Source organism: Siphateles boraxobius, unplaced genomic scaffold (genome assembly GCF_051911475.1).
Source record: "Siphateles boraxobius isolate OS27281-9 unplaced genomic scaffold, OSU_SipBor_1 3, whole genome shotgun sequence".
NCBI lineage: Eukaryota > Metazoa > Chordata > Actinopteri > Cypriniformes > Leuciscidae > Siphateles > Siphateles boraxobius.
In genome coordinates, this window is record NW_027508919.1 from 8,431,753 (window position 1) to 8,441,154 (window position 9,402).

A 9,402-nucleotide genomic window follows, 5' to 3' on the forward strand; every position below is an offset into this window, starting at 1 on the left:
GCATTATAAACAGTTCACGTGTGCTTGTGTGTCTATATATAGATATACAATGAAAACTAATGATGACTAGGGCCGTCAAGTTCCAAAATTACATAAAAAGTACCAAAAATCATGATCATACAAGTAGTCCATATGACTTCTGCGCTATATAAATATACTTGGCATTCGCCATAGCTCTCCTTGGCACGTTCCTTGAAACAAGTAGAAACGTCTGATTCATAAACAAAACTTTCTTTTTAGTAAAATCTTTTCAGTGAATCAGTGGATTATTTTTATAAAACCAGATTGAATTATTTGTTTATAAATCTGACTCAGTCAACCTGGTTCTCAAATTTTACTCACTGATTCAGTGATATGTTTGCAATTGTAAATGGAAAACTGAATGGGATTTTCAGTGAATAATTACTTACATTTCAGTCTATTCCTCACACAGAACTACTGTACGGCTTCAGAAGACATATTATAGCGCAAGGGTCGTATGGAATAATTTCATGATGTTTTATTGTAGTTGCATTGAATTGTGCAATTACTAGTGACAAGCACCATCAAAATTTCTCTTTTTGTGTTCAGCTTAAAAAAGAAATTCAGACAGGTTTGGAACAGCATCATTGTGAGTAAATGACAGATTTCTGGGTGAACTTTCCTTTAAACTGTATTTTATCTGTATTGATTCTGCACCTTTAACAACTAATGACACATTCCTGTGTTGTAATGACATGTTATAGTAATGTGATATTAGTTTGAGTTTTGGGCCATGACACACATATAAAACATATTCAATTCCAATGCCAAAGTAAATACACTCTCAGCACCTTCACAGAGAGAGACTCCTTAGCCCTCATTTTCAATTCCTATATTACCCACTTACAGTGTTTAACCCCAATACAGACGCATTTATCCCAGAGTGCCTCTTTATCCCCCAGGCTTCCTTTTCAGGCATTACTCTAGCAGTTGATGTGTTCTCCTAGTTTGCACACAGGGTCAAACGCACAACACATAAGTGCTAAAGCTGTTTTGGGGAGTGGTATTGTGAGGTGGTAAATTTGTTTGCAGATGGATGATGGGATTTGTGGTGCGTGGCTTTTCCCCCTGGAGTTCAGGGACACTTGGATACATGAATGCCATACAGGAAATTGAGGAGAAGAGACACCCTCGTGTTCCAGCCCAGTCTGTCAAAACCAGAGCTGTTTGCTTACATGCTCTGATGGCTAGAAATGTGTTTTTCGTTGCAAGAAGAATCCTCAACAAAAAAAAAATACAATTGTATCAAGCCTTTTATTTAAAATTTTTTCTTCAGCTCACCTTTTTAATAATGATCGAACAATTTACATGTGTATATATAGTTTTTTTCAAAATCCAATGCCAATATCTAGTCAACAGGATGGCAAATGCCTAATATATAGTCAATTATTTATGTTATTATTATATTATTATAAAATAAAAAATAAATGTATTATATAAAATATGAAAAAAGTAAAACTATATTGTATATATATATCACTTTTTTTTGAGTATTTCAAATATATTACTATAGTATTTATTTATTAAAATAATGAATTTGCTTACTATTTTTCAATTTTGAGTTTTAATTTTGAGTTTTAAGTTTTAGTGATTTTCCTTAGAAATGTTGTGGGGGGTTTTATTAGTTTTTGAAAAATATTTCTATTCATTTTCTAATTTTTATTTAATTAAAAAAATGTAAGTGTAGCCTTTCATATAATATTTATATTTTATTTCAGCTTTTTAGATTTAGTTAACAATAACAGCCCTGATCTGTATGATATAATTGAATTTTAAATGAAATATTCCATATAATTCCATTATATATTCATGTATAATATGACCATATAACATTTTATTTATATATATATATATATATATATATATATATATATAATTTCTCTCTCTGTGTGTAGGTAACTCTAATTGCATATATTTTGTCCTGCTTGTATCTAGCCAGTGTCCATCATTTTAAGGACACCAGAGACATTTACACAAGCAGTGAGAAAATTGTTGGTGTGAGCAACTGGCCCTGTGCCAGCACTCATTATCATATAGATCCTGTGTGTGTGCGTGTGTGTGTGTGTGCGCGTGTGTGTGTGTGTGTGTGTGTGTGTGTGTGTGTGTGTGTGTGGTCGTGTGTGTGGTCGTGTGTGTGTGTGTGGTCATACGGGTGTGTGTCACAACACTCTTCATTTTACTCCCCATTCGAAGCAGCGAGCCTCATTGTAAGCAATGTCGCTGTGCGTCGCGGAGAGGAACACGCCGGTTACATATGTAGCGTGGCCACTTGGCTTTGTCTGTGCAGTCATAGCATGCTGCCTGATCAGCCTCCTACGTGAGCCCAATCACAATGAGCTGATCATGTGATCACCGGGTTGGGGAGGGGGTCTTGTGTTCAACAGTATTACAACAGTGCCCTCTTGTGATCATATTTTTGGCCTGAAATTATGATTTCAATAGTATAATAACAAGTTGGATAGTTGTGCATGTGTAACATGCCTGGTTATGTGAATGGATTGAACCAGTCTTAAAAAATGTTGATGGCTTTCTGTGCACCTCGAGCTCAGATCCAGGTGATGCTGAGCCAGTTTGGGATCATTCATTCAGGTAGTCTTTTTGTTTAGATGTGGGCGGCTCAGTGTGGATTTAGCCACAGGCTACATCTAATTAGACAAGAGCACTGGACAGCCTTTCCATTTGATAGCAATTAGAGCTCTTCGTCAAACCACCAGCTGGAAACCTGTTGGGTGTGTGTGTGTGTGTGTGTGTGTGTGTGTGTTAATGTTTGTGATCCTGGCCCCTGGTTTTAAACCCAGACTGCAGGGCGACAGTTGCCGTTCAAAAACAGATGGCAAATTCATGGCTCGTTGGCAAGCGCCGCTCTTTTTTTTTCTTTTTTTTTGTCTAATCGGTAACATTTCAGCTAATTACTTAATTAGCTATGCAAATTGACAAATCAGTGTGTGGATATTGTTATTTAGTCAAAAAGCCCCCCTTAATGAATGAGAGTAATTATGAAGCAGAGGGGTGGGAAGGACTGACAGTGACTCGGGGGTCTCAGCCAAACCCCTCACGATACGACACGAGAGTCATCTCTCAAATAAACACAGATGCAACAGTAAAAGAGCTGAATCACGAGACAGGTTATGCAAAGTGAGCAGCTCCAGGAGTGTGAAGGGTACGAGGACTCCCACAGCTGGAAACCAGAAAATTAACTGGAAAACAAGGTGCACTTTACTTTTTAAGGTTCAATTGGTTAACATTATTAGATCATTTATTAGATATCATGAACTAACGATGAACCATTTTATTTAATTTATTAATCTAGAATAATGCTAATTTATGCATGTTAAAGGGTTAGTTCACCCAAAAATTAAAAGTCACTATGTGACTAAATTCCGGAGATGAACGAAAGTCTTACAGGTTTGGAACGACATGAGGGTGAGTAATTGATGACAGAATTTTCATTTGTGGGTGAACTATCCCTTTAAATGTATATGGCTTAAAATGTTAAATCTATTTTAAATTGTAATAATATTTCACAATATTCCTGTTTTCACTGCATTTTTGATCAAATAAATGCAGCATTGGTGAGCAGAAGAGACTTATTTAGAAAGCTTTAAAAAAAAATTGTACCAACCTCATACTTTTGAACGGTATGCATAACCAACATAATTGAAAGTTCATTGTTAGTTGATTGTTACATAAGCTAATGTTACGAATTGACCTTATTTTAAAGTGTTACTGGGCTGATAGCGCATTTGCCATTTGCAGACATTTGAATTAAATGCTAAACTGCATTTGAAATGCAATCACAATGATTAATAGGCACACTGACATTCAATTTCATTGCTTCTGTTGTAAAAAAAAATATATTAAATTTTAATGTCATACTAAAGTGCCACACAATAATTATAACATTAGAGAACTTGACTGCATAAATATTTCCTTAGAAACTGTTTTAATTCTTTGTATTTTAGATACATTTATCTTGATTAAAAGCAACAAATCCTGTGGAAAAATGAAAAATAAATTCATTTTGAAATTCATTTTAGACATTTTAATTAAAAGCAACAAATCCAGTGGAAAAAAATGCACATCCATTTGACTAGGTTTCTCTGCATTTCATCAGAACATTCTGATTAACAGTACAAAGAGCAAAAAGATAACAGATAAAAGTGCTAAAAATATATTAGTACTCCTCATTTTTTCATGAGGAGTGAAAAAAATATGCATTTTTTCTTCTTACAGCAGTAATTTGGTCAGCCTATATTTACAGTTAGTCACTTTGCATTTTGACTGATTGGTGTCAAATGCACATGTCATTTATATTTGCCCACATTAATTCGTCTCAGCCAAACGGATATGAATGAAGTCTGCTATAACCACGCTAAATGCAAATTCACTTCCCCGATGCTAATGCCGGGACTGAAATTAGCTGTTGAACTCTCACTCTTACCTATAAGGCAAATATTGTTTGAGTTACCATCCGTGTGTCTCATCTGTGTTTGCTCACTCATGTTGATTGTGGGGCTCCTAAACTTCTGTATGCTGATGTAGTTCTGTCCCATATGGATCTAATATTCTGTCCCCTTCAATATGAGACAATAGGACGGTGGGCAATCATACATAGACTCGGAATGGGAGCTAGATGAGTAGACAAAGAGGCAGACAGGTAAAGATAAAGAGCTCCCGGGCTGCAGCGCGTCGACACACATGATCAATGAAGCGTGTGCTCCAGTTAACTGATCAGTTGATCCTGAGAATTCAACGAGAGATAGAGAGAGAGAGAGAGAGAGAGAGAGAGAGAGAGAGAGAGAGAGAGAGAGAGAGAGAGTAAAGAAGTGAAGACTTGCGCTGCACTAAAACAAACATCCAGGTCTGATATTGTCAAGCTGTGAATGGCTTTACAAATTGTAACTAATTAATCACACAATAGATTGCAATTAACCATGTCTGTATATTTAATATATTATATTTTTAAATAATGTTTGTATATTGTATACATTTAATATATATATATATATATATATATTGTAACTAATTAATCTCAATTTAATCAATTAATAACATCTAATCTTTATATTTTTTTTTAATATATTTTTAATATACAACCCCGAATCAAGAAAAGTTGGGACATTTTTTAAAAGGCAATAAAATCAAGAATCTGTGATTTGTTAATTCTATTTAAACTTTTTTTAATTGACAAAAGTACAAAGAAAAGTTTTCCAATGTTTTCACTGACCAACATAATTGTATTTTGTAAATATGAACAAATTTTGATTTGAGGATACTAATTGTTGGAGTTTTGCTAGTGGAATATTTGCCCAATCTTGTCTGATACAAGACAGCCGCTCAACAGTCTGTGGTCATCATTGCCTGATTCTCCTTTTCATGTTGAGTCATACATTCTCCATAAGAGACATATCTGGACTGCAGTAAACAGGCAGGCACATACCTTCTATGGTGCAGAGTGTCTAGAAACCACTCCGTTTTAGCACGTGCAGAATGAGGCCTGGCATTGTCTTGCTTCCCAGGAAAGATGTCATCTTGATGGCAGTTTTTGTCTCTGTACAATCCAAATATATGCCTCCATGTCAATGGTACCTTATGTGTAACTTGCATTATTGTGAAGGACCTTCACAATAATGCAAGTTACACATACCGTTTTTTAATAATGCACCTCAATACCAGCACAGATGCTTGCTTTTGCACCTGTCGCTGGTGAAAGTCTTGTTGGTCCCTTTCGCCTTTGGGACGGAGAACTCGGTGTTCAAGAATCAAGAATCTGTCTTGAAAATGTCCATTTTTTTCCAAAAACAAGCTGAAACATGGACTCATCTGACCACAGCACACATTCCCACTGTCTTCTAGACCATCTGAGGCCCCATCCACACTACTACGTTTTAGTTTAGAAACGCAGACCTTTTGCTACGTTTGCACCTCACTTCCACACTAAAACGGCAAAAAGCGAAGACCTAAAACAGAGAAGTTTAGAAACGCTGCCGACCCCGTTTTGCGTTTTGAATCTCCGGAGGGCGTTTTAGTGTAGACGGGTCAAAACGGAGGATTTTAGAAACGATGACGCAGAGGCTCACGCTCGGCTCTCTGGGTGTCATCATAGAACGGAAGAAAACATACAACAACAGCCTGGACTAACAGTTACGTTAGTGCAAGTAAATTCTGCATTTTACAATGCTATAACTGCCTACAAGCGCCGGAGGCAAGCTATTATTCGAGCGATCTGTGACAATTCCCGTGTGCAGCGGTGGTATCGACCGTACATGGAGTGTCGGTTTTGGGTTAAGCAGGGAAGAACCAGTGCATGGTGGGATAATTTTATCAATGAAGTTGTGGTTCCTGAGGAATGGTGCGAAAACTTTCGAATGTCCAGATCGGCACTTATCAACCTCGGCGAAATCTGAGGAATAGTCAATCTGATTCCTGTTTACACCGGCAAGCGTATGCCCAGTGTAGGTGAATGGTGACGTGATCCGCGTTTTCAGTCATTTTAATGTGGACGGAGATCAATTCTAATACGCAGCTAAAACGCTGGTGTGGACGGATATAGTATTCGTTTTAATTCTCCATTTCTAAACTAAAACACAGTGGTGTGGATGAGGCCTGAGATGAGCTCAGGCCCAGAGAACTCAACGGCATCTCCACATAGAACTGATGTAAAGCTTTCTCCTTGCATAACAGAGATTCAAGTGGCATTTCTTAAAGCAGAGTCAGACTGTGTTCAGTGAAAACGGTTTTCCAAATTACTCCTGAGCACATGTGTGATGTGGCTGTATTTAACAGAGTAGCATGATGATATCTTGTGCAATGCCATCTGAGGCCTCAAAGGTCACGCACATTCAACAGAGGTCTACTGCCTTACCCAACACAGACTGAGATTTCTCTGGATTCCCTGAATCTTGTGACAATATTATCTATAGAAGATGATGAAAGACATAAATTCTTTGCAATCTTGCATTGAGAAATGTGATTTTTTTAATTGTTTGACAATTCTCTCATGATATTTGGCACAAAGTGATGAGCCATGACCCATCTTTGCTTAAAAAGATTGAGAAGCACTTTTACACCCAAACATAACCTCAACTATTACCAATTCACCTGCTCATTGTGGACTGTTTCAAAAGATTTGGATAATCTAATTTGGATAATCTTTTCACTTTTATTTGGTCTCTGTCCCAACTTGTTTGGGGGTTGTTGCACCCATCAAAATCAAAATTTGGTCATATTTACAAAATACAATTATGTTTGTCAGTGAAAACATTGGAAAACTTTTTTTTGTACTTTTGTCAGTTAAAAAAGTTTAAATAGAATTAACAAATCACAGATTCTTGATTTTGTTGCATTTTACAAAATGTCCCAACTTTTCTTGATTTGGGGTTGTATTATATTTAATACATTAATTTTAAAATATTGTGTTACTAATAATGTATATTAATATGTATATTTCCCAACCCTAGATTAAACATTTTATCTGGTGTCTGCTAAGGTCAGGCCAGGGTTAGGGATTACTGGTCCTTCACCGTCCAACATTGGTAGTGTTGATCTAGTTTCTGTTTTCTCTATATCTGTACCCAAAGTTTCTTCACATGTATGAAACCTGTTTTTAATATTGTTGTTCTTTGGTTAGTTTTTTTTGACTGTGTAACTATTTATTGCAGGATGTGATGGTGGTAGGTGAGCCCACTTTGATGGGCGGGGAGTTTGGCGATGAGGACGAGCGTCTGATCACGCGGCTAGAAAACACACAATATGACGCCACCAACGGTCTGGACGATGACGACGACTTCACGAGCTCGCCGGCACTCGGCAACAACAGTCCCTGGAACAGCAAGCCGTCCACAGGGCAGGACAGCAAGCCCGAGAGTACGGCCTCACAGCCCTCTCAGTAGGAGACAACATGCGCAATGCCCAGTTAAACCACCAGGGCGGCACACTCTCTCTCTGACCTCACTTTTTACCCTCGATGATGTAAATCCCATGTCATGGTGTTAATGATGTCATCCATTTTCACCAGAAACTGATGGTTCCACTCTGTATTTTGGGTAACATTTAGGAACTTCACTGACCAAACTTTGGCAGCAATATTTGCTCACTGGATTTTTTTTAAATCATCTAGCTAGGCTACAAAGCAGCACAAGAAATGTGACTCTTGGAGGAACTTGATTTTATTAAGGCTGAATGAGGTCTGAATTAACAGAGACCTTAATTTGGGACAACTTTAGCCCAATAATCAATGTAAAAACAAAAAGTACCGTCTGTCTCGCAGTTCATCACGTATCTACATAGTGACTTCAGACGGCAACCACACTCAACGTCAACCAATGCTGAATAATGGTCATGTTGGCTGTCCTCTAACTGAAGACTGGAACTGCAGAGGCATCCACCGAGACCAATCCCTGAACATTTGCATTTTTATTGGAAATTCGTTTGGCTATTGTCGTCTTCCCTCTGCTATCAATTAAAAGTGAACCACCTTGCATTTCTTCAACCCAACAGACTGTATTAACAAAGACAGCTTGTATAGAAGAAAAAAACATTGGCAGTTACCATTTACAGATTGTACTTTAATTCAAATATTCCTATTTGATTTCAGAGTCAATGTAATATTTTATTAATTGGTGACTTTTATGTGTTCTCCTCGTACTGTACCATCAAGATTAAGAGTTACTTTTTTGACAGGCAGGCACATATGAAAAGCATATTTGTTCATCTTTCATCTCTCTCCCAGTATTAACTTAATTTCAAAATGGAATACGTTGTTTCTGCATGACATTTTGAAATCTGTAACATGTTTATTGCCAGACTTTTGAGGTCATGCTGGTTATCAGTTTGAAAGCGCCGTAACCAGGGTTTTGAATTCGACAGTAAAAATGCATTCTGCTTCATCTGATGTCATTGAAGTCGTCAAACTTTGATGTAAACGACAGCTATTTTGACACATACTAATTATTTGACTTTTTTTTCATACTTTCATAGTTTTTCATACTTTACACCATACTGAGAAATGATAATGTTAAATACAGATTACTGTAAATTCAGCCACAAATATTCTGTTCATTAGCTTTAAAGGGTTAGTTCACCCAAAAATGAAAATTAAGTCATTAATTACTCACCCCCATGCTGTACCAACCCCGGAAGACCTTCGTTCATCTTCGGAACACAAATGAAGATATTTTTGATTAAATCTGAGAGGTGGATCACTGCTACATAGGCTGCCAGAGGGAATGAAACTTGACGGCCCAGAAAGTCATTAAAGAACATGTTTAAATAATCCATGTGCCTACAGTGGCTCAACTATAAGTTTATCAAGCGACGAGACTACTTTTTTTCCCGAAAAAAAAAAACATAATAACGACTTTATTCGACTACTCCTTTTCT

At 37.0% G+C, this 9,402-nt stretch overlaps 1 protein-coding gene across 3 annotated transcripts in view; it reads left to right on the forward strand.

Moving 5' to 3' along the window:
• Window positions 1-9,086, forward strand: part of ldb2a (LIM domain binding 2a) — a 58,676-nt gene extending 49,590 nt beyond the window's left edge. For all 3 annotated transcript variants that reach the window (XM_077247658.1, XM_077247659.1, XM_077247660.1), the window contains one exon: window positions 7,683-9,086. In XM_077247658.1, coding sequence (XP_077103773.1) covers window positions 7,683-7,913 — 231 coding nt within the window. In that variant the 3' untranslated portion in view covers window positions 7,914-9,086. The remainder of the gene's footprint in view (window positions 1-7,682) is intronic.
• The last annotated feature ends 316 nt before the right edge of the window (window positions 9,087-9,402 follow it).